The 25,751-nt window shown below is 38.3% G+C and overlaps 1 protein-coding gene across 7 annotated transcripts in view; it reads left to right on the top strand.

The window, feature by feature from the left end:
• Positions 1 to 25,751, top strand: part of USP47 (ubiquitin specific peptidase 47) — a 48,232-nt gene that overhangs the window by 10,520 nt on the left and 11,961 nt on the right. For 5 of the 7 annotated variants that reach the window (XR_014519429.1, XR_014519430.1, XR_014519431.1 and 2 more), the window contains 15 exons: positions 1,987 to 2,190; positions 3,102 to 3,215; positions 4,188 to 4,326; positions 5,524 to 5,620; positions 7,771 to 7,916; positions 9,336 to 9,415; positions 9,970 to 10,119; positions 18,812 to 18,907; positions 19,015 to 19,167; positions 20,638 to 20,805; positions 22,442 to 22,573; positions 23,024 to 23,100; positions 23,489 to 23,544; positions 24,063 to 24,175; positions 25,530 to 25,634. Coding sequence is in view for 4 of the 7 variants with exons in the window: in XM_083476476.1 (XP_083332602.1) it covers positions 1,987 to 2,190; positions 3,102 to 3,215; positions 4,188 to 4,326; positions 5,524 to 5,620; positions 7,771 to 7,916; positions 9,336 to 9,415; positions 9,970 to 10,119; positions 18,812 to 18,907; positions 19,015 to 19,167; positions 20,638 to 20,805; positions 22,442 to 22,573; positions 23,024 to 23,100; positions 23,489 to 23,544; positions 24,063 to 24,175; positions 25,530 to 25,634 (1,830 nt within the window). In the remaining 3 variants the exon portion in view is untranslated. The remainder of the gene's footprint in view (positions 1 to 1,986; positions 2,191 to 3,101; positions 3,216 to 4,187; positions 4,327 to 5,523; positions 5,621 to 7,770; positions 7,917 to 9,335; positions 9,416 to 9,969; positions 10,120 to 18,811; positions 18,908 to 19,014; positions 19,168 to 20,637; positions 20,806 to 22,441; positions 22,574 to 23,023; positions 23,101 to 23,488; positions 23,545 to 24,062; positions 24,176 to 25,529; positions 25,635 to 25,751) is intronic. The other 2 variants (XM_083476477.1, XM_083476479.1) reach the window with 1 other exon arrangement.

Raw genomic sequence — 25,751 nt, 5'->3', positions numbered from 1 at the left:
CAGGGTCATCCCCATGTTTGGTATTCTAGGAAGCCCTGAGCATAGGCCTGGCAAAGTGGCTGTTTCTCCTCTACTTGCCATTGACAGGGACAAAAGAAAATGCTGCTTAGTGCTGAGTTTGAGTGCTTTGGAGATCTTCCTTAAGGGAAAACCTGACAGGCCAAGATTGGAGCGTGAGCTGGAGGTACTTTAACCCTCATTTAAAATATTACAATCAGTTTTGATTGCTTTACATGTAAAAGCATATAGGAGAGCTAGAGAAGATGTAAAAATTGCAGCTGCACGTTATCTTCTGAAAAATGCTTGCAAAAAGATGACCGGGGTGGCAGCATGATGGAGACTTGTTAATTGACCAGCTGTATGGAGAGTAAATATACTGTTTGTATATACAGCACCAACAGTGTATATAGCACATTACAGAGTGTTGTAAATAAATAAAAAGGATGAGTTATTGGTCAAAAGGAGTTGGCAATCTAAAATACAGTTGTAAATACTATGTAGTTGTAGAATAGGATTAGGTCTTTGGGTGTAGCTGGGGGTTAGGATTAAGTCTGGTTTGCACAAATAGTGATTTACCAAACCAACATAACTCACCAAGTTTGGCAAGCCTCTGCTTTTGCATTCCCAAATAGACTTCATGGCCAAACAGTGTACTATCACACTAACAAACTGTATTCAGATGACAGGCTTGGCTGCAATGTACAGGCTTTGTTGAAATGGGTTTTGAGGGGGAAATTGAGGGAGATAATAGATGGCACTATTTTCATTTTCAACATCTGAGAGTTTGATATTAAATCTAGCTAGCAGTTTGGCAGGAATCAGAAATCTGTGGCCCTGTAGATGTTTCTGGGCTATAGCTACCATCATTCCAGGCCTCTGACCTTGCTGGCTGGTGTTGATGGATGTTGGAATTCAGCAACACCTGAGGGCACAGGTTCCCAAACTCTGGATTCAGACAGACAGACGTAATTATCTAGAAAAATTGTAGTTTATCAGTGGGATTTATTATTGTCAGACAATGCAGCACTGTGTAACATAGCGTTTTAACAAAGCATTGATAGATAAGTGTATCTGACAGTAGCTGGTCATCGCAGCAAGAACACAACCTTTTTCTCCCTCTGCCCCATACATAGCATGCCTCTGATTACTGTATAATGTAAGTCCTGCCATTAGAATTCTGTGCTTGGCCATTGGTTTAATCTAGCATGACTGTCTTGTATGTAACAGTGCTATACATAATTCAGTTGACCATGTAAAGCTAATGAGAGGGGGGAAAGTGTGGGAACAGGATCAAGTATGGAATTAACTTGGGGAGTGTTTTGCTAATCTCTTACAAATCAATTTAAGTTTATTGTTTGCCTTCAAATAAACATGCAGTTAGACCATCAATAAAAAATTAACTATTAACTTAAATAGTCTAATGGAAAGAGAACAGAGTTATGAGGCCCACCCATTGTCGCCAGTAATCAGGGATGAAAGATAGCATGTTTACTACCATGTTGACTACTTCTGCTCCAAACAATAGTTTTGGAGGATTGTAAATAAGTGTTCACTCTTGTACCCTTTCTTTCTCCTTCCTCCATATAGCACCCTTCAGTGCTTCCTGTTTGGCACTTAACATAACTTCTGATTCTACTTTGAAGGATAAGCATTAATTTACTATGTGAACTATGTACACATACAAGCAAACTAAGGTTATTGTTAAACAAAATGTAGTGGGAAATGTGAGATGGGGAAGAAGCAATATGCAACCCTAGATCAACATGGTTTAGAGGGTCATCTGAATTGAGCCAAAGTGGTGGAATCCCCCCCCCCATGATTGCCTCTAATGCTGTTAAGATGGTTTAGTCTTAAAGAAAATCATGTTCTCATTATTTTGATCCATGAGATAATAAAATATTTCACTTCATTTTATGAAGAAGTTGGTTATGTTTAAGCAGAGGTTGGATGGTCAGTTTTAAAAATCTGTTTTTTTCTTCATTACAGATTGAAAGTGCCGCTGATGAACCTAGAGTGCTTTGTATAATCCAAGATACAACTAATTCTAAGACCGTTAATGAGCGCATCACTTTGAACTTGCCAGCTTCCACTCCAGTAAAAAGACTGTTTGAGGATGTGGCCACTAAAGTGGGCTATATTAATGGAACATTTGATTTAATATGGGGAAATGGAGGCAGCGTTGCTGATACGGTAATAACACACTATCTTTCTTAACAGAGTAGAAATGTAGACGTTTGGGGAATACTTGTATAAATGTTGGAGGCAATGGGTGGGATTTACCTAAAGAACCCATTCAGAGGCAGCTTCCACAACAGAACTACCCTCTTCCTCCCCTGCGCAGGATTGGGTCTATTTATTTATTTTTATTCATTTTTAAAAAATATGCCTTCTGTTTATATTGTTTACATATGTGTCATGCTGCTTGAATTTCTTTTTATCAGTTTATTTAAATGAATTTTTAAATACTGAAGTTTTTTCTTAATTTGAACAGCATTAATCCTAGAATATGTATAACAGTGATCACCACCTTTTTTTAGCCCTGTGGTCACATTTGGAGTTTGGCCATTTCTTCCCTTCTCCAGATCAGCCCTTCCCCCACTGACACAGAAAGAGAAGGAGTGCATGAAACGAAGCAACATTTAAAACATAAAAGAGAAATTAAGACCTGGATGTGTGAAATCCCTGGCCTCTATTTTATTCATTCTGTTTTTGTATCTTATAGTTAGCAAACTGTACAACACTTCTAATGCATGTCCACTGTACTTTGTATTTAATTTCTAGTTATGCTATAGAGGCTACTAATGTTGGAAGTTTAATAAATTGCCATTATGGGTGGGGTGTCATGCAGGTGCATTCTGTAATTTGAAGCACTTGTATGGTCCCTGTGGTCTCAGTAGAGTCTTGAGAAATTTTGATTTCTATTAGAGCTAAATGCAGTGAGAGCGTGCTGATGACCAGGGATATTCCAGCTTATACTGATATTTTACATTAGGCCTGTGGGTCTATCATTCCCCCCCTCCACTTGTTCTCCTATAATTTAAATTTTCAAAATAAATAGTAGCCAGATCTATTTAGCAAGCAATTCCTTTGTTTTGTTGTAGACATCATTGGATCAATCAAGTGATAAATCTGTTGTTGATGCTGGTTTTGAACCTGGGAAAAAGAACTTTCTGCATCTGACAGATAAAGATGGAGAACAACCTCAGATAGTATTGGTAAGAGAATTTAAAATTATAAAACAAGTACCTATTATGTACCTGCATTTTCTTTATGAATCACTTTTAAGAAAGCTTGGTTTTTGCTATAATTTTTATTTTTACTGGTACCAGTACTGTACCAGTATTGCCTAGTATAGGTTCAGAATCTTGTGCTGAAGAGTATTATAAAATGAGATAGCACTGACTATATAAATAGGAGTGGAGAAGATGGAGAAATGTTAGTGGAAAAACTCTACAATTCTATGATTCTGTGGAAGACTCTGTTTGGCAAGGCATATAGGTTCTCTGAATGCAACCAAGGAGGAGTTCTGTCACAAAAGGCTTTGTGAATCTGTATATTCCAGTAAACAGAAACTAAGAATTTTTTCCACTCAGAGAGATCAAACTTGTTGACTCTGTTGCTGGTAACACAAGTAAACCAGTTCCAGTCATCCCTACTGCCCTTCCCAAACCAGTAAGGCCTTTTAAGAAAGAAGACCACTTTAGCTTTCAGACATGCATTTAAGAGGAAATGCATGCTGAGACTTCAAACACAATAGTGCACTTTGTCTTCCCATAATTGTACCTTATAATTCTGATCAGGCCAGTGCAATTTGAGTGCTGAAAGTAGCTTTGAATACTGATCAGCCTCAGATTGGAGCATCAAAGGCTATTTTGGAGCACAGAGAAGGAGTACCTACACCTAGTAGCTGGGAGAAATTGATCCTGTGCATTATTGCTCAACTAGCAATCTGGGTTTGGGACTTCCTAGGTGGGAACATCATAGGAACTCTGTTTAGGCTCCCTCCCCTCCTCACTCCCATTACTCATTCTCTCTTGGAGAGACTGCTTTGTGTAGTACTTGTAGATGGGACTATTGACATGTGCACTTAGTCTCTAGACTTCCTTAAATAGGATAACTTTGTGTGGATGGATTTGTATTAACTGCATCCTTTGCAAATGTGCTAGTTAACGTATCTTATCTTTTAGGATGAGGCCAGTGGAGCAGATGACCGTACTCCAGATAGGTTTATAGGCCCTCTTCCACGAGAAGGTTCTGCTGGTTGTTCAAATGATTATGTTGGTCAGAACTATTCTTATACATCAATTCTGAGTAAATCAGAAACGGGTAAGGTGGTTTATTGTTTCTCTTCCACTGTATAGTAAGGCTTCAATGGTCTCTTAAAACAAGTTATATATTGGCAGGGCAGAATATAGCCATACACCTCACTTTTGTGTGCGGTTTGGTGCAAAGGGAGAAGGCCTAGTGAACTGTTGTTGGTAAAACTACTCCCAAGCATGGTATGAGTGAATAGGAAGTGGTGGCAGTAAACCCACTGCCCAGGGTGTGAGCTGATTCCTGTTTCTATTATTTGCTTCCAAGTTTTTCCCCCTAGTACAGTTTGATACCTGGGCTATACAGTGGTACCTCGGGTTACGTACGCTTCAGGTTACAGACTCCATTAACCCAGAAATAGTACCTTGGGTTAAGAACTTTGCTTCAGGATGAGAAAAGAAATCATGCTCCGGCGGCACGCCGGCAGCAGGAGGCCCCATTAGCTAAAGTGGTGCTTCAGGTTAAGAACGGACCTCTGGAACGAATTAATACTTAACCCGAGGTACCACTGTATAACGTATTGAGTGCAGATGGTTCCGCAGGTCTCCAGGCATGTTCCTTTTATTTTACATGTTAAACACTACTTTGACCTTTGCAAGTATTCCATACAGCTAGAGAACTCAGACTGCTCTCCAGCAGTGTTTTCCCCCAACCCCCATTCACAGTTAATATACTTTTTTTCTGCCTGCCTCTTTCAATCAATCTTAGCATAGAAACTCTTGATTCTCTTCACCCCTCCACTAATACAGAGATTTGTTCTACAACCCTCTGTACCTTATAAATTGCTGCTGTGGAGGTTTGGGAAGCCTCTGGGTGTTTGAGATATAGAATAGTGCTGCAATGGGGAGGGGGATTTCTGAAAATTGTCTTCCTACTCCCTCCCTTCAGTGTGAAGCTTCTACTGGATCTTGGGGCCTTCCATGAATAGGAGGACTATTCTGTTCACAGCTATTTAGAATCTAAACCCATGGCCGTTATTACTTTCCCCAGTTCATAAATTTCAAGGAAACTATTCTTGTATTCTGATAGTCTAGTGGGCCTTTGGATTAGTGGTGGACTTACAATGGTCGCAATAGGAAAAGCAATGTCTGTTCCAAATTTCATTGAAATTATTAGAATAACTGTTAACCTGTTGAACAAGAAAGGTTACTCTATTACTTTTGGGTGCTAGCCTGGCTGCTAACCATGTCCCTCCCCCTTTTTTTTAAGGCTATGTAGGTTTAGTAAATCAAGCAATGACTTGCTATTTGAACAGCCTTCTGCAAACCCTTTTCATGACTCCTGAATTTAGAAATGCATTATATAGGTAAGTGCATGTTATCAAAAATATTTTAATGTCATAGGTTTCAGATATGTTCTAATGTTGCAGTTTTCTGAAATGTAAGTTTTTGTGATAGTTTTCATGCAGCATTACTTTGCCAGTTACGAAAATGAGTATTAAGAAGAAAAAATTGACTGTGTGTGTGTGTTGGACAAGATTTCCCCCTCCCAAAGCATGTATTTTTCTGAAAATCATTCTAAGAAATTATTAAACTTTAGTTATACTTAACCTATACTTGAAATCCTCCTTCTAGGTAAAACAGTAGTGGGCTCTTTCTGATTCCCCCCCCCCCCATGAGAGCACATAATGTAACAGGGTTAGAGTACATTCATGCTCCTATAATAACTTCTTCTATTTGAAGTGCCATGACTAGCTCCCTCTGCAACACAGTAGGAGCAAGAACTTTTTTTAGACAACTGGCCATTAGTATTGGAACATACTTTCAGAATAGATCTGCAGTTTTAAAAGTTGGAGTTATCAGAAATAACAATAGAATCTTAGAAGGAGCATTATTTTCTGTAATAAACCTTGGATAAAATCAAATTTGATGTTCCAAGAGATGTCATGAGATTTTTGTTTAAGCAGGGAGGCGCACAGGATGCAGAATGCTCATTTTTCTCTGCTCAAGCACTTGAGAGCTTGTTCATAGTACTAGTAGTAGAAAAAGTGATTTGTAGCTAATACCATGTTTCATAGTGTAGATAAAAAATCGTCTTCTTCTTTGGCGATCACTCGTAGCCAAATAAGATTGTGTTCCATAAACATGGTTTTAACAATGATTCCGTAAGTGACTGTGGAGGCCAGTTCTGGATCCACACGTCCTTCCACAGTGGGGACATTGGTTTCTGGGTAGGAGTTGATCACGGTGTGGTTTTGCCAAGCATGCCTTCCTCTTAGCACGTCTCTCCCTTGCGTCCTGAGTTCGAGTTTGTCAAAGTCCATGACACCTTTGGTAAAGGCTGTTCTCCAACTGGAGCACTCACAGGCCAGTGTTCCCCAGTTGTCAGTGTTTATACTGCATTTTTAAAGATTTGCCTTGAGACAGTCTTTAAACCTCTTTTGTTGACGACCAGCATTACGCTTTCCATTTTTAAGTTCGGAATAGAGTAGTTAAGGAGCAATGTATAAACCTTTACCCACTGTATGGTTCAGTGTGTCTCTGTAAATTCTAGGCCAGGGGTAGGGAGCTCTGACCTGCAACATTAAATAAACTTGGCACGTCCCAATTTGGCCTACTAGGCCATTCACCCCCAAATCACAGCCAACTTCCCCACATTTGGCGATAAGCATAAATAACTCCGTGCATTCTGGCTTTGATTGAAGCTGGCAATGCAAAGGATCTTCCTCTGTAGGCTGACTTAAGCCTTGCCCTTGATGTCAGGTGATTGACAGGTGGGAGGCTTTGCTTACCTCTCAAAATGGCCTAAGGTTCTATCACTGCAGAGGTCAGGATTCCACTCACTGATGGGACTCCCTTTCCCCACTCTCGTTCTAAGCAGTGTTTAATCCTATAACAGTATTTGCAAGAATTCATGAGAGTTCACATTTTGTGATTTTATTAATTTCATTTTCAAATGGGTATACAGTGGTACCTTGGTTTTCAAATCTCCTCTTTGATGAACATTTCAGTTTTCAAATGCTGTAAACCCAGAAGTAAATGCTTCGGTTTTCAAACACGTCTCGGAAGTTAAACATGCCATGTGGCTTCCATATTGAATTTTCCGTATTGAGTTTTCGGTTTTCGAACGTTTCTGAATTTAAACGGTCTTCCGGAATGGATTATATTAGAAAACCGAGGTACCACTGTTTTTGGAAAACAACTGTTTTATTAAAAAAAAGTGTGCAATGTTTCATAATGCTTCTTTATAGAAAGTGGTCTGATGGAAACATTAAATGCTGAAGAATTGTTGCGGATGTTTTCTTAAAAGTTGTTTTTATGTTCTATATTAGACTATGCTAAGCATATGAATTAGGATTTCAGGTTTTCCATATTTGCACCTTGAACAGCAATTTTACATCAGCTTGTCATCCAAGGAAGATCTCTATCTAAAAATGTACATTAAGAAGGCATCTCTTTTAAATGTGTTGTAACTTAATTGCCTGATCCTACTAAGACCCCTCCTTTTTGTTAATAGATGGGAATTTGAAGAATCTGAAGAAGATCCAGTGACCAGCATCCCTTACCAGCTTCAAAGGCTATTTGTTTTATTACAGACCAGCAAAAAGAGAGCAATTGAAACAACAGATGTTACACGAAGCTTTGGATGGGATAGTAGTGAGGGTAATTAAGACAAATTGCTTGGTTAAATTTAGTGTAATTGTTAGGCTAGATATAAACTGACATTCTGTGTTGAATGTGGATTTGTTCCATAGAAAGAATCCCAGAGTACATTAATCTTCTGAGGTGTGGGATTTTTTTTTAAGTGATTCAACTTTCTCAGGAATGGAGAATGCTCTAAAAGATATAGGCATTGCAAGCTTTTGTACTGTTTTTACAAACATTGTTTAAGAACACATGTTGGATTATCTAGTCCAGAATCTTGGTGACCGAATCTTGGTGACCATGGTAATCACCTAGATGCTTCCAGGGATAGCAGAAGAAAGTCAAGCTACTTTAAAATGATTCTTGGATAAATTTAAACCTTGTTTTCAGTAGGTGAAGTCTAATATTGTATGAGTGGACTTCCCCTTCCACGCCCCCCCCCTGCAGCCGACATATTCCCCCCAGATATGCTTTGATGGGTGCAGAGGAGCTGCAGGGGCGGGGCGGGGGGTAGGAATTCATTCTGCCGACAGTATCCATTCTGATGGTGGCTGGACAATGTTTCATTTTACGCAGTATCTGCATTATCTAGTAGGCAGAGAGGGGGTATTGGTGACTACTGTATTTCTTTTATTTTTTGTTCCATGCAAACATGAATTCCTATTTGCAATTTTGAATTGTTAAAATGAATTCACAGAAGTAAACTTTATGTGTTCAGTACCTCATTGCTTTTTATCTCCTAGAAACTCTATTTTTGAACTATGAACTAAAATAAATTATTGAGGCCAAAATAAAAGGTGTGTTAGAAGCAGAACTTACAGCTCTTTTTAGTATTGTTAAAGTCCAAAGTGTATGTTCTGCAGTGTTAGGTCTGTATCAAACACTGCTGTTGTACTTGCGCAAGAGACATTTGTGCCGCAGAACTGCGCTTCTTTTCTTGGGCAGCCCCTCATGCATCTCGAGTCTGCTCCAGAGGTTTTAGGGACCCCCAAACTCCTGTTGTAAATGTCCAGTGGTTTTTTTTGAAAATATGAACATGCTTGGAAAGAATGGTTAGTTTTTAGCCAAGTGTTGCACATTGGAGAAATTGAGTGATAATATCCTGCTAAGCTGTACTCCAAGTAGACCCAACAAAATCAGTGCACTTAACGTTAGTCATGATTGTAGCTAATAAGTTGGCTGCTTTCAGTGAGTCTGCTCTGAGTATGACTTCGTCTGCTAGTACCCTTTGACCCCAAAGCTAGCAGAATCCTAAACAGAATAAGTTTACTGTGAAGGGAATCCACCTATCTAGGTCTGCCTTGATATTACATAAAAGGTTCTGCCCAAATTAATTGTGGGGTGTGCGTGTGTGTGCGTGTAAACCAGGTTAACAACATTCTGTAGGTAGATGTCTGCCTAAGCCGACACAATAAGGTCACTTTTATTTTCCAACAGCCTGGCAGCAGCATGATGTCCAGGAACTCTGTAGAGTCATGTTTGATGCTTTGGAACAAAAATGGAAACTAACAGAACAGGTAACAGTTTTGGCTCTTCTTTAAAAAAAATGGAATAAAGAGGAATATCATGCTACTTGAACTAGAAATATTAGCTAGAATGGATTAAGTAGATAATGTTGCGTTGGACCACATTTCAAATGCTAACTTCGGCAAAGACATTGAGATGGTATGGTGAAAGTCATGCTTTTAGATTTAGCTAGAGAAGAAATAATTCTGAGCCAAATCAGATGCTATTAAGACTAATTGGAGAAAGAAACATTTTACCTGCCCTGAGCTTTGTGAGTAGGTTTATTTTCTGTTTTGATAAATAACCAGTGTATTGTAATAAAATTAGATGGAAATGAGAGTATGCTCTGCTTTTTAGTAAAAGAACACTCTTACTTGACAGATACAAAAGGCATTGGCAGATTTCACACACTGAACTTCTGTCTTATCCCTGTAAAGTGTTACTTGTGCATTTCAATATGAATACCTTTAAATGCCACAGGAATGAATATTGTATAAAGCAAGATAATATCTTGTTTGTCTCCCTTTGGCTTTGCTGAAATATTTAAATTCTTTCTCAATTGCAGGCTGATCTCATAAATCAGCTCTATCAAGGCAAGCTGAAGGACTATGTAAGATGTCTGGAATGCGGCTATGAGAGTTGGAGGATTGACACATACCTGGATATTCCGTTGGTCATTCGGCCCTATGGCTCCAACCAGGCTTTTGCAAGTGTGGTGTGTACTGCTCACCTGAATGCTAATGCATCTATGCACACATTACATACATAATGCAACAGTGGTATCACTTTCTTGAAAGGTAAGTATCATCCTAGATACTCCATCTTGGGTTGTCCGTCTTTGTGCAGTAAACCAGCTAGCAAGTTCTAGAAGTTTTTTTGACCCTTCAATGAGTCCTACTGGTGCATGTTTAAGAGGGAAGTTCAGCTAAGTGATTTAATGGTTACCGTAATATTATTATGCTTTTTTTTGGAATGCTTTTGGGATTTAGTGTTAGTTCTGTTTTGGTATGTTGATAGGTGTTTGTTTTATTAATATCTAAAAAGTGTTAATGTTGTTGACAGTTGTAATAAAAATAGAGCAACTGCTTGTGGTGGTAACAGGAGTTTCTCGTTTTACTGCAGAAAGGAACACTTTTTGAAATGAGGAATAAGAGATGGTGTGAGCCATATTTTTGGTGTAGTTCTCCTTAAACTAGTGAGAGGTGTCATATATACAAAGGGAATGTGTATGGAATTCTAATTTAGATTTCCGTGTGTGGGTGTGTCTGCATGTTGTATGGGGATAATCCAAAGCAGAGAACATGAACAGCAATAAGAGGAGTCATGAGAAAATAAGCCAAGTAGGTAGGATATCTTCAGGTATTTATTCTACAAAATCCTTCCTTATGGTGTGGTAGGTGATTCAGGTGACCCCATCACATTTGATAATATAAATGAATAGATTTTGCATATACATCTGTTTTGAACTGAAGTATAATAATATGCTGGACATGATAAAAATCAACTGGTTTGACCAAGCTTTTCCAGTTCAGAGACCACATTAAGGGTTTGCCATCCCCTACTCCGAAGGCCATATGAAAGTGTTTTGCACACACACACTTAGCAGTGGGAGGAGCAAACAAGCAGTGCCTGCTTACTTGGCAGCGCTTTTGCTCCCTAGCATAGCGCTAGTGTAGGAGAAGCTGCTCCTCTCCCTCTCCCTGGTGGGAGCACATTTGTGAAAGCCTTCCCTTCTTGCTCTGGTGGAACACTATTCTTGGAGATGAAACAAGAAGGAAAACTTCTTCCTCTTTCTTAACACTCTGGCCAGTGAACCATAAATGCTTTCTGCCCACCCCAGAACAACTGAACCAAACAGCTGAAAATTGTTTGTTTAGTTTTAGCCATTTTCATGTATTGTTAAATTTATCATGCTATTTAGTATATACAGGCAGCAGCCATTTTAAGTGTGTCCAACTGATGTGTGATTGCCAATGTGTGGGTCCTTTTGGACCTGGAAGAGGGCATGGGGGCGGGGTGGGGCAGGGCGGGGCAGAACATGATTATGTGTGAGCTGCCAACATGCACAGGGGCCGGGAACAGAATCGCCCCACACCCACCAGCAGTTTTACTGCAAGGTGTTGGGTAACTTAAGGGCTTATAAATGTGACATTATCTAGTAAATAGAACTATTCGGAATGCCTCCCTATTTTGATTGGTATTAAGCTCACCATTAAGTCATCTTTTTAATTAACAGGCACCTATTCCCCTTGTCTCTAGTGTATTTTTAAAAAATGTTGTAATAAGATCTACTGTCTTAAATGCTTTCTCTGAGGTGGGAGATAAAAAATTAAGTCAATTAACTATCACAGGATGCACATTTTGCATGAATATTAACTACTGGAAAGTTGCATAGATACCAACTCTTATTCTGTCTGGTTGAAACAACATCTGTTTCTATCATGAATATCTGCACATGAGAACCAAGTTTATCATATGTTGAGGTTCTTCTAAAGCTATTGTGTTGAAAACTCTGTTGATGTTCCACTTAGTCAAGCTTTCTTATATTTTTTCCTGAATTGTATTGCAAAGTTGGTTATTTTGGTGGTAGAAAATATTTTAGCTGTCTAGTCTTTAGCAGTTGGGAACTATGGAGGATACTTGCTTTTGGAGAAAGGAAAAAAATCGCATGTTTCTAAATGGAATTCTCTGAAGGTAGTATCCTCCATTGATCCACAGATAAGTAAGCAGTGGGCTCAAAGGTCATATCAATCACATAATGGGATCAACACATGCGCTAATAGGGCTTGTGGAAGGGAATGTAAAACTCTTAGATCTTGCTAGTAAGTTCCTGAGGGACTCGCCACAGGCGGCACTACCCAAAATAGGGAATCTAAGGAGGATACTACCTTCAAAGAACTCTAGCCAAGAGGTAAGTGATCTCTCATTTTTTAATAAAAGTAACAGAAAACATGTCAATTCCTGGAAAAAAGAAAAGGTCTGTCTTGTCAGTGGTTGCCATTATACACTACAAAGGATTTATACTTGAAATTTCTAATAACATTATGGTAAATGGGATTTTTGAGAGAAATTATAAGCTTAAGATATATCCAACTGTTTATTTCTGACTCTGCAAATCAATCTAGAGATTAAATTTCTTAACTGGCAGCTATTGGGGCTTCAACCTTTTATTGCCGTGTCTGTTCGTAACTTGAAAAATAGTTTAGTTTACTATTCTGATCTCCCATTTTGTTTTGTTTTGCGTTATAGTATATCTTCAGTGTTTGAAGAAACAACAAGAGCTTTGTTGTATTCCATATAAGGCCATGTAGAAGAGCAGTTTTAAAAAATTAATTGCTCAAACCTTATGAAACAATCAGTAATTTGCTGTCGGTTAAGCTAATGATTTGCAGGTTCCAAATAAAAATCTGAAGAAAATGCTAAAAGGGGAAGTTTGTGCTGCTACTGTTTGTTTATAGAGAACATATTTAAGAATTGTGTTGTGGAACTCCTGCATTTGCATTAATATTGTACAGACTTGCAGTATATTGCAATCCCATCTAGTTTCAAGATTAAGTACAGTTTACAGCTTCACACATCAGAAAAGGGTTTAGGATGAAAAATACTAAAGAATCATCTTCCTTAGCTTCAGGGTAGTGGCATTGTGTAGGCATTACTGAACAGTCTAGGTTCTGTTTTGACCTTGTCCAAATCAAGCTTTCCAAAGGACTTCTTCAAAAGCATATTTCCCAAGCTGAAGTGGTGGTTTAAGATTAAAATAGGCCATTGTCTTGAAGGCACATCCTTCATCAACCATGCTGAAGCTGAGCAGGTTTGTGTCTAGTCAGATGGGAGACTTGACTAGAAACCTTACAGTTTGGGTACCATAGAAGAAAGATACAAATGAGACTACTTATAAACTGCTTCAGTAGAAATGTCATTGTGCCAGCTCTACATAAACTGTAGACCAGCAAGGTGATAGAAGCTCACCAGTCATACTTTGTGACTTTCCAGAAAATCACCCGGGGGGGGGGGGTTGTGCCAAGTGCCCAGCAAAAACAGTTCCTAGTGGACCACTATTTGTAGCTGGTAGGCTGCACCACCAAGCCAGAACTAAACTAAGATGCCATATTTTGGGCACAGCACCTCATACTAGCCTCTAGCCTCTAGTATGCATTCCACCCTACTTCTGAATCTACCCTACTTTTCAGATAGTTTGATATATCTAGTCTTTGAAAGAGAACTAATTTTGCTAGCAACTTAAATTTTACAATAGGAAACCATCATCCTTTAAATTTAAATAATCCTTTGAATTTAACTCGGTGGCTGGATTGGCTGTCTGTTGCTCCTACTCCATCCTACAGTTGGTTGTCATTCCTTAAACGTGAATTGTCTTACTGTTTGGGGGGTGTATGAGTTTTTAAGGACAGTAACTATAGTAAGGCTGATGTGTTCTAATGCTTCACATGGCAAATTAATAGTAATCAGAATTTTGTTACAAGCACCTGGAAGCATTTCTATAGAAAAGTTAGGCTGTTTGCCTATGTGTTTGCAAGAAAACAAAATTGTTAGGAAACAACAGTTCAAAGTGGTAAATTTAAAGAAGTATTGGTAATCTTCCACAAACAGATATTGGCAGTAATGAAACTTCCATGAAAGTGGAAAGTCAGTGGATGCAGGAAAAAAACAGTGCAATCCTAGACATTTCTACTCATAAGCAAAGCCACTTCCCAGGCATTATTCTCCAGTAAGTGGATATTGAGCTGCAGCCTGTTAGTTGTATGTGGTCCCTTTTATTTCAGTGCAGCTGAAGTGTAGTGAACATAGGGTTGGATGTTGCCTCCCATGAACAGAAAACTTCCCTCTATTCTTGGAAGGCTTCTTATCCAACTAAGGAATTCCACAGGCAAAATGGGTGAGTAGGTGGTTTTTGTTGATTTTGCCCTGAATAGCAGGGTTGGGGACCCTCAGTTAGTATGAAAGGTGACTGCAGGAGGAAGGGGAAATTTGTTACATTTCTTTTCCCCCTTTTTTTCTGCCATCAGTAGCATATTGAATAGAACCTTGAGTTCTGTCACCAGTGGGAGCAAACTCCAGATCAAACATCTAGGACATTATATTATCCCACTAACCTAGAAGTAAATCCTATTTAATTCAACAGTAATAGCCTTGACTAGACAGCTTCTGGCTTTTCCTGCGAATATTAATCTATCTCCTTGTCCTTGATAGTGATATGAGAAATGAAGTACTTTGGGTGATCTAGTGTCACATTAGGTTCTGCAATGGGGCATCACCTCTCTCTTCTACCCATGCAATTCAAGGTCTGCTCTGAAAGCCCCACCACCACCAAGACTCTGAAGCAGATTTAGGGGAACACTGGGAAGGGAAGGATGCAGTCACAGACACACTTTGCTGTGAATTATTCAGTGGATGATGTTATTGATCAACATTTTCTTGGCCCCAAAGCTAACTTGCTTTGAAAGGAGCTTTTGGAGGCCAACCATGACATGGGATCTAACTACTAGAATAAATTTTAAATGGTTTGACTTTTCTATAATTTCTTCTTGACTTTCCTTGAGTCAGAACCACATTGAAAACCAACTTATGCTAGTTAATAAGAGACATTTTGGTAGAAATAGTATTTATAAAATACTTTTCAATTTCATTCATATAAGGCAGAAGCATCATAGAATCGTAGAACTGTAGAGTTGGAAAGGGACCCTGAGGATCATCAAATCCAACCTCCTGTAATTATACAAATTATAGAAAAGTGTAGAAAGAAGTAAAATACACAGCAGTCAAATATAACACATATTTTTTAAAAACTGATCTGTAAAAATCCCATTAAAATTACTTTGAGCATCACTTCCTCTTTGGTAAGCACTAAAGTCATTAAATAATGCATTACCATTCATGAGTTTTTTTCATTCAAGTTTTGAAGATCCATAGGAGCATCACTTGTTTTTGTTTATATCTGTATATATATCTATATCTATAGATATGGATCTATATAATAGTATGGTTCCTTGTTGACTTGCACATCACACAGTCTACATAAATTTTACATAACCACTTTGTCAATCATTCACATGCCATTTTTTTAAATGTAAAAGATGTAACACATTCTGTTGTACTGCATATTTCTATATCTGACTAATTGCTTCCCACATAATAAGATTTTGCTGGGAAAAAAATACCTCAGCCGTTTTGGTGCAGATTACTTAAGCATTCTAGTCAGCAATTGTTCCCTGAATGGCCTTATTAGCAGGTCATAGTTGTAGTCTAAAAATCTATATTTTGTACAGGTGATACGCATGCTTGCTTCAGATTGATTTATATTTTATAGAGTCAAAACTGCAAAATCTGTAATCCACTTCATAGTAATTGCCTTCTGATGCAAAGATTGTCGCTTATAACAGATTAAAAAAAATACTTCCTTGTACTCTGCAATATTTAGGTACAATTTTTAAAACAAACAAACAAACCAGCGGTGCAGAGGAGCCAAGTAGAGTAGTTCCCCCTACCCTTCCCCATTATGGTTTGAAGAACAGTCCCTTTGTAAAGAGTTCTTCTCTATCAACAATGACAGAATTTTTGTTCATGTGGAAAAGCTGGGGCTGTAAAACCTTTGTTCTGTTTGTTCTTAGTGCTTCTCTGAGCTCTCAGAAATGGAGGGAGAAGGGATGAATTGGAGGCTTTTTGAAGACCTTCCCATATCCTTGATCTCCTCCCAAAGTGGGATCCATCAAACAACATGCTTTAGATAGTAATCTTATAAGCTGTGTACCAGCCATTTTGCAATTGGTGAGTTTTCTCTCCCATTAAGCCCCCTATTATTTATTTAGAAATCAGGGGACAGCTGTTGATCATGAGAGAAAGTGACTTTCAGAACTTTTTAAAATGTCCTTATCTGCCTTTAAATTACTCATTTTACAACATAACAAATGGTGTTTCTGATTTTACCTTCACCAGTGAAGGTGCTTCTTGAATTCATGAGCCCAGTCTTCTGTCAGCTTTCAAGCTCGCGTGTCTCAATATTTTTAGTTACTTTTGAATAAAAGACTCAGCTGGCATAAATAGAAACTAACAGGTCATATGCATCATTTTTTGACAAGTTGTTTCATACAACTCATAATTTGCCCCCCAAATATTATTCATAGTATTGGGAAGAAGAGAGAAATGGGGAATAATGCACTGAGAAAAAATAAGACTCTCTTAATTTCCTATGCTAAGGACTTCCAGTTAATATGTTCAAAACATATCTATTGTGCATGCACCATTTGTGAGGTAGCCACACATGTCTCAAACCAGAAACATTACCTTATTTTATTAAGGGATTTCTGTACCACCCTTCAGCTTTCATTTTCTGAGTGGTGTGTGTATAGTGATAAACCTATTAATACAAAGATATAATCAAACCACTGAAAGCATAAAATCCTTGTAAAAACATACTAAAAGCACAGGAGAATAAAAAGGCCTTTGACTACTGGCAAAAAATGCAGTGCCATCTTTTTGGCACCAGGAGTTTTCCTGGACCTCCAGGGACAGGACACTGCAACTGGAAATGCCTTGTCCCTTGCTGCCACTTGCCTTACCTCAAACTGTGGAGAGGCCCTTGGAGGAGGTCATTAATGTATAGTCAAATTTATACATTTTTATTACTTGGAGTGACTTACAACAATTAAAAAACTACAAAGCATATGAAACACAATGGTATGTGGGAGTAGGCATTTCTTCAGGTACCAAGACCCAAGAGTCAAGGACTGAGGCATGCTTCACTGCTGCCTACATCTAAGCATTCCATATCCTCAGAAGAGTCCACACTCTGTTTCTTAATGAGTCACAGATTTAGGGTACCAACTAGCTGGAACGAGCCAAGCTGAGCAATGACTTGTTGCATTTATTTACCATTAACAGTGGCACCTTTTTATAAGGGTTTATTGAATGATCTAATCACACCCATAGGAGATACACTGCAAAACTATCTGGGACAAAATGATGCCAAAACAGTGGTTCATGCAGAATGGGAAAACTGTAATAAATCTGAAGTTTTTTGAATCGGGAAAGTTGTACCTGACTCCATTTGAGCAGATGGAATAAATTGTTCAACTGGAGAGTTTTTTTCAGCACCCTGGCCCAAAATTGATTATGCATCTTGGGGCAGCAGCGCCAGAGGATTTACTTCACTATATTCTTGAATATCAGCTTTATTCCGATATTAGAACCTTTACTAAGGAACATGAAATATTAGAGAATTAAAAAAAAAGTTTACTACAAGGGACTAATCTATGTGACATGAAAAGTAGTCTCCTTTGTGACAAAAGCCTCTAGCCTCAGGGAAAGTGATTTGGAATCCATTTCGGACAACAGATAGAATGATTTTATGTCCTTAGAACTGAGAAATCTATCTCCCCTATTTTCAGTTTTTAGTTTTAGTAACAATTGAAACAATCTGTATTATTTGGGGTTTTGATATATTTTGCTTTTATGCAGAATTTAAATGTAGGTTATATTCTCTTTTGATATGGTGTACAGCAGTGCTTTTTTTCTAGAAAAACAGGTGCTGGTACTCACTTCGAAGTTGTTACAGAAAGTGCCACACTTTTAACTATAAAAAAGAGGTGCTAGTACTGCGTACCCTTGAGTAACCCTGAAAAAAGCAATGTTCTACAGACTAATTCAGTAAATTCTACTCCATTGGGTAGCTGCCTTTGTGGTTTTAGGCTTACTAGAAAAATGAATTTCTTATTCTGCTTTCATACCTGACAGTGCACACACATTTTTCCATATATGGAGCTTTTTAATCTGTGTTGGAAAAATTGCAAACATAAACCACCTCTCTCATATAGCCATACAATGATATAAAGTTAGGCTGCTGGCAGTTTATACACTGAAATGTGCATATTCTGTTTAATGGGATTTAATATACACCTGGCTATGTGCAGAGCTGAAATCTAAGATTTCAGATTAATATGACAATACCTTTAAGAGATGACAGAACAGAATTAATACCTTTTAAAAGATGCCCTCTGCTTAATTTTGCACATGTTCCTGAAAGATCAAGGCCATCTTTAAACCGGGGGGGGGGGGGGGGGGGCTAAGGCCATGAAACTGCTGACTGTGCCACTGTGGCTTAATGTGATGTGCAAGATAACAGACTTGGATTGTTCACAAAACTTAATTTTGATGGAACCATCAATTTGTTAATAAAATGTGATGTGTTATTGATCATGATTTGACTGCTTACCTAAGGTAGAATGCAAAAGTTGTTTACCCTTGAGTTTTTTCCTCCCTAATCCAGTAGCTGCTTTTTTATTTTGTTTATGGAGATTATTTTAATATATTAAATCACCTGTTAAATGAACTTTTGCACAGTTCAACATTATCTGTCTCAGCAGCTGCTTATCTTTTCCTTCCCACTTGATTAGGAGGAAGCTTTACATGCTTTCATTCAGCCGGAGATCCTTGATGGCCCCAATCAGTACTTCTGTGAACGGTGCAAGAAGAAATGCGATGCAAGGAAGGTAATAAATGCCTTTTGACAGAACTCTGAACTAACTGGATATATATCCTTGATATTTATCATTGCCTTTATATCTTTTCTTTCTTTTTTTTGCCTTATGTTTTTCAGGGCTTGCGATTTTTGCATTTTCCCTATCTGCTGACCTTGCAGCTAAAGAGATTTGACTTTGATTACACCACTATGCACAGGATAAAACTTAATGACCGTATGACATTTCCAGAAGAGCTAGACATGGGTTCATTTATCGATATTGAAGATGAGGTAACAAGCCGCATACTGGTTGTATTTTAAGAATTATCTTTATCTCTCAAATGTAGTTTTGTTGGCCTGAGTATCAAACAAAAATCATTTTGAAATCCGTTCCCATTGTCAAGGCCTAAACATATCATTTTTCCCTTTTTGAAATTCTTGCTAAACATTAAACACTGGCTTGTTGCTGTGATACCTGGTTTTTAAAATTTTCAATCCCAGATGAAAACACCCATTAAAAATATATATCTAGGCCTGACTATGGAACCAAGTTGGTACTTCTTGCATGTTTGGTCCATCAAAGAGATTAACTGGTGGAAGAGTGATATTTACCACTCTGCCCTGCCCCCCTCCCCCCTGCAAATGCCTTCTTGTTCTGGAAGATTCTCCCAGCCCTCTGGAGATTATTCTCAGAGGGGCTGCAAGATGGAGGGGGAAATGGCAGAAAACGCTCCCCCCCCCCCAACTTCTGCAACAGGCTACCTCCGCTGGCTCAGAAGCTCTTCTTTGATTACGAAGGGACACCACTGGCTGTAACCAGTGTGCTGAGCTGTCTGAATTTAAATCTGCTTTGTTCTTTACTGGACCCTTGAGGTCCACCAACAGGATCCATATCCAAAATAGTGGTCCATGGATGTAGGAATATAGTTTGAATAAAGGAACAGAGGAACCCTGAGCACATACAGAATAAAATTCCTGGCCTGAGTATCAGACTTGAGCTCATCATTCTTTCATGCCAAAAATCCAGATTTCTTTATTTCAGCAGGGATATTTTTTTGGGGGGGGGCAGCCTTTTAGCTGTTACTGTTACTCTTGTAAAGCAGCTAGAAACCCTTGCCAGTCTCCTGGAGAGTACAGAGTCCTCAGAGTTGATCTGCCTTCTGCTGACTCCCGTGCAAAAGGCTATTATTGTCTTGTCTTGTATCTTTATCCAAGGGGGTAGAAAAATCAATGAAGTGTAGCGACATCTTAGCAGCTAACAAATTTATTATGACACAGTTCTGCGAAAGCTTATGCCATGATAAATTTGTTCATTAAGGTGTGACCACAGCTTATTTTAAACATTTATGTTACAATTGAACAGTTCAGAGGTCAGTGAACAGACAATGAAACCATGTGCAGAGGGTTCCCATGGGCATCTATAATGCCCTATTTTCCCTTGCCCCTACATGTACACATGTATGCAGGTAGTACAAGGAATGAGGATAGGCACTCAGGCCTATTTCCCCTGCCTCTGTTCATGCATATTTGGGGGTTCTTGAGTCCTTGGGAATCCACATTTGTACTTTGAACTTTGAATCCTAGTACTTTGAACTAGATTGGGTCTATGGAACTCTTTATGTTGAAGCATAAGAAATCTTAAGGAATGTGTCAAATGTTTTTGTAGCATTCAAGAGTACAGCACGAGCATTACATACTAAGTTCATCAGATGTATAGGTCTTTAATATTTTCTAAACTGCTTCTGGTTACTTATTTTTAAGAAGTCTCCTCAAACAGAAAGCTGCACTGACAGTGGCGCAGAGAATGAAGGGAGTTGTCATAGTGATCAGATGAGCAATGATTTTTCAAATGATGATGGGGTTGATGAAGGAATATGTCTGGAAAGCAATAGTGCTGCTGAAAGGATTTCAAAAGCTGCCAGTGAAAAGGTACCTTGTAAAAATGGCTATGTGTGATTTGCTCCACCCAATAATTGATCATGTTTTTAAAATGTATGCCTTATTGAGAGAGTTCTGTTATGCTATCAATGAATAATACATATTCCAGAATTTAGAATTGTAGAGGAATCTTGACTAGATCATCCAACCTCTGGTTAAAAACTTCCAAGAAAGAAGAGGCTACCACCTCCCATGAGAGTCTCTTCCACTGCTGAACAGTTCTTACTGTCGGAAGTTCTTCTGATGTTTAGTAGGAATCTCCTTTATTGTCACTTGAATCCATTGGTTTGGGTCCCAGCCTCTGGAAGAGGAGCTTCATCCTCCATGTGACAGCCTTTAGATATTTGAAGATTGCTATCATATCTCCTCTCAGTCTCCTCTTTAGCAGGTTAAACATACCCAATTCCCTCAACTTTTCCTCATAAGTCTTGGTTTCCAGTCCCTTGATTATCTTGGTTGCCCTCATTTGCACACATTCCAGCTTGTCAATGTCCTTCTTAAATTGTGCCCAGTACACAGTACTCCTGGTGTGGTCTGACCGAGGCAGAATAGAGCGGGACTATTGCTTCCTTTGATTGAAACTCGATATTTTTGTTTACACCAAATCCCTTCACAAGCTTACAGTGTAAAACTGACCTGTCAGATGTTGAAAATGCTGAAGGAAAACATGACTACGGCTTCATGACTGCCTAATGTTTGTAGAATAAAATGTATGATCAAATCAAAATTGTAGGGCTTGGATCAGAAGGCAGCACTAATCTTCATGATATCTACATAAAAACATGATATACATAATGTGGAGATAGCAAAGTCATTACCCAATCTAGGAAAATTCCTTCCCACAGATGTGACCGTTAGTTGTTTCATATAGTGAGTGCAAGGAGGAGGAACCAGCAGTATTGGCTAAAGGTTACTGGTTTGCTATGAGGATGGGGCTGCTTCCCTACATCCACTGGCAGAGGAAGAGGAGTGCGGGGGGAGCGCACCACCCCCAGCAGCACGATCCCGGTGGGGTGTCATCACAGCTGCCCCCCACGCTGGGCGCCACGCCCCCAGGATGCGCACCAGCCCCACCCCAGCCTGCTCTCTGCCCCCCCCCCCAGTGCCGGAGCATGAAGCTCCGCCACTTCCTACATCAATATAAAAACTAGCTGCTGTCCAGAAAACTTGGTGTACAACTGGCTGGAATAAAGTGTGTGAAATACTAGAAATGGTTCATAAGCTGTCTTCAGCGTCAGTACCACAATCCAATGCTGTTTACTATACTAATAAATTGGTGAAGGAAGAGAAATGGTTAAAATGTTTTTAGATGGTATTATAACTATGTTGGAGGACAGGGTCATAATATGAAAATTTTCTACAATTTTTTGAAATGCGCTGTTCCAGAAGTATTCTGTTAGATACTCATAGATGTTGGTTAAACATTGAAAGGAGTTACTTAATGGTGTGGTAGCTACTAAGGAATAAATTTGAAGTATTGGTACTAACCTTTTAGTGCATGGTTGCTATAATCAAGAAAGATACCATCAATCTTGGACAAATCTTAAAATTTAATTTTATATAATCCTGCAAAAAAATTAATTGTAGCCTTTTTCCGAACAATATGTTTGTTTCTACCTTCTCACAGAATTCATTATTATATGAACTGTTTTCTGTCATGGTCCATTCGGGAAGTGCAGCTGGAGGCCATTACTATGCATGCATAAAATCATTCACTGATGATCAATGGTACAGCTTCAATGATCAACATGTTAGCAAGGTAAGTTAATTGTCTTCTATTCAGTTTCCAGTCTCTGAGACATAGTGCCTGCTCTCATGTAACTATAATGGCAGCACCCGTAAGCTAGTGGGACATATTGACAGGCTTGGGGTAGGGGGATCATGAAGACTGCAGTTCAAAAAACCATTCAAATTCCAAAGCAAATGCAGTTAATTCTCTATATTGCAGGTTGGAAAGGACTGTGGCAGACTGCCTTAAGATAGTCCTGTAGTGCAGTTTATTCCGCATACTGCAGGGTAGGGTTTGAGCGGACTTGCCACAAGATTGCAGCATTTGTCTAGAGACATTAGATGGGGGTTGCGCTAAAGTGGAGAGAATAGCTTATATCAGCTCTGTAGTGTAGTCCATAATTAATATTGCAGCTTAGATATGCTACTGTAGCTGATGAAGTAATTAACAAGGAAAATTATGTGCCATCTTTTCCCCTAGATAACTCATGAAGACATTAAGAAAACTTATGGCGGAACATCTGGAAGCAGAGGATATTATTCCAGTGCTTTTGCAAGGTTAGGAAAGTTTAAATACACTATAAAACTTGTATAGTACAATTGAATTTTCTGAATTAATATAATTATATTCAGTGTTATGGATAAAAGGTTTCTCAGTATGTTCTGTTGACTACCTTGGGGTGAAATCAAAGTATTTTGAGGGAGGAGACACAAATCTTCGTCTCTCCCTCAAAATACTTTGATTTCACTCCTAGGTAGTCTCTAGCCTAATCAAAGAGGTTGGAGTTTTTTATTGCTAGGTCTTGAGCTCCGCTATGCTAATTGTAAAAAGTGTTTGTGTTATTAAGACTTAGATATGTTTGTACACATTTAGTTTAGATATTGTGTGCAGGTGTGGTTTTTTCCACATCCACAATAGATACTGACTCTGAAATTTTCCCAACAGCTCTACAAACGCATACATGCTTATATATAGACTGAAGGATACAACGAGGAATGCAAGTAAGTGGTGGTTTTCATAAATATAGTTTCATATTTCACAACAAATAAAACTGCAGAAGTGAGTAAAGACAACTGTCCCTTTTAAAATAAAAATTAATTCACACCCTCTCCTTTTTTTGTTTACTAAGTTTCCTAAATGTTGTATGTCAAGCTAAGTACTTTTTAAATAACACAAAACAAAAACTTCACAAAACCCGTGTCTCCACTTACACAAATACTTTTAAAATGCAAGTCAGGGCATGTTGTGGTAAAATGTTAAAACAGTACAACAGATAAAATTACATAGTGAATATAAAGGTATGGTGTTTCTGCTGTTGGCCTTGAGATGGTCTTGAAGGCGCATGATGCAGCTCTGCTGCTAAGGCTAATAGGATATGTGTCAGTACTGTTTATATGATAGGCTGCCTGGAAGCAGTTATGTAAGGTGGTTTGATCTCTATTTTAGATGAAGAATAAGCAAAGTACTGAACGTTCTGAAAGAGTAGCTCATTTGAACTTTTGCCTATTTGCATTGTTAGAGTTCCTAGAAGTGACTGAATATCCAGAGCACATTAAAAGACTCGTAGAAAAAGAAAAGGAGTTGGAAGAACAAGAAAAAAGACAACGTGAAATAGAGCGCAATACTTGCAAGGTTTGTTCTGACATGTTTCATCTCAATAGAATTTGTGCTTTCACAATAGAATTTGTGGTGGGATTGTGCATGGAAATCAGTCAAGACTCAATCCCAAATTAAGACAGCCATCACCAACCTAGGGCTCTTCAGATGTTGTTGGGCTGCTACTCCCATCAGCTCCTGTGATTTTCTTCTTTTAAACTATAAAGATGATTAAGTTAGAGAGGAATATTAAGTATTATTTCTGTATTAGTTAAATTTCTATACCGCCCTTCATCTGAGAATCACAGGGCAGTTTACAATATAAAATAGGTATCATATAGTTGATAGGCAGCAATAATTTTCTTTGGAAAAATGGAGATCTAGAACAATACCAACTGTTAATGGAGAGAAAGAAAGGTGGGTATTTGTCTCTCAATAGCCTTGTTAACTCATTGTATGAGATTTAAGGCAGAAGGCAAGCAAAGAAAAGCTAAATTTGCAGCAAATAAGCAGCCATTAGTTGAAAATAGCAAGGATTTAGTGCTAATCCAAATATATCGTACATTTACAATATTTTGAAGTTGGGTTTTGTGGGGATGGTTGAGCTATTATTTAATCTGTTGTCAAAAGGTTATGATCTAGATTCTTGGTGCTTTTTTCCTCTGCTTTTCCACTTCAATTCCCATTGAAATTGAATGCATGTTTCTAACTAAGCAGTGTGTTTTCATTAAAGAAGAATAAATTAATCTACAAATTCCAGTAGTTTCACAGAAATTCTTTTGTAGAGCCAAAATGAATATTTTTTTTATTTGCATGAAAATATTACAGAATTCATGAGTGTGAATAAATGCATCTCTTCAGTTTGCAAGAAACGTGCACTGTTACGGGAGTTTTTAACTCTAACCAGAAGTTCCCTTTTAATGTGAAGAGATGACTTTCTGTATCCTATAGTATTTGTCTCCACAAAAGAGGTGTAATATATGCAGATCAGTTACATCAGAGGTCATTGATACCTGAATTGTCTGCATGTTCTCACTTGACGCTGTGCTAACAAATTACTGTTACACTATAGATTTTTAGGGACCTAGTTTGCCCAAGTACAGTAGGTCTAAATTTTCATTAATTGCCTTGTCTGACAATTGCCCAGTTAAGAGTTCTAGTAACCCGTAGTTTTATTAGGCTAAGAACAAGCTATATGCCTGCATGCTTTTCTTCAACTCCCCCCATTTTCCCTTTGTGAACCCACCTTCTGCTCAAAATGGTTGTGCATAGAGCATATTTCTCTAAACATTGCTAGATACTACTACTGCATTTTTATAATTTCATAGATCATACCTATCAAATGTATTCAAATCTATTTGACTTGATCCTTTTGTTTATGACTATACAGATAAAATTGTTCTGTTTGCACCCTGTGAAACAAATAATGATGGAGAATAAACTAGAAGTTCACAAGGACAAGACTCTGAAGGAAGCTGTCGAGATAGCCTATAAGGTGCAGTATAATGTATTTCAGATTGTAATTTATACACTGGGTATAAATCCATGTATTCATGGTAAACCTTAACTAATTAGCTCAATCTTTATTACACAGTAACAATACTGAAAGTAG

Source organism: Podarcis liolepis (assembly GCF_965112155.1).
Source record: "Podarcis liolepis genome assembly, chromosome: 1".
NCBI lineage: Eukaryota > Metazoa > Chordata > Lepidosauria > Squamata > Lacertidae > Podarcis > Podarcis liolepis.
This window is presented reverse-complemented; position numbering and strand designations above follow the sequence as displayed.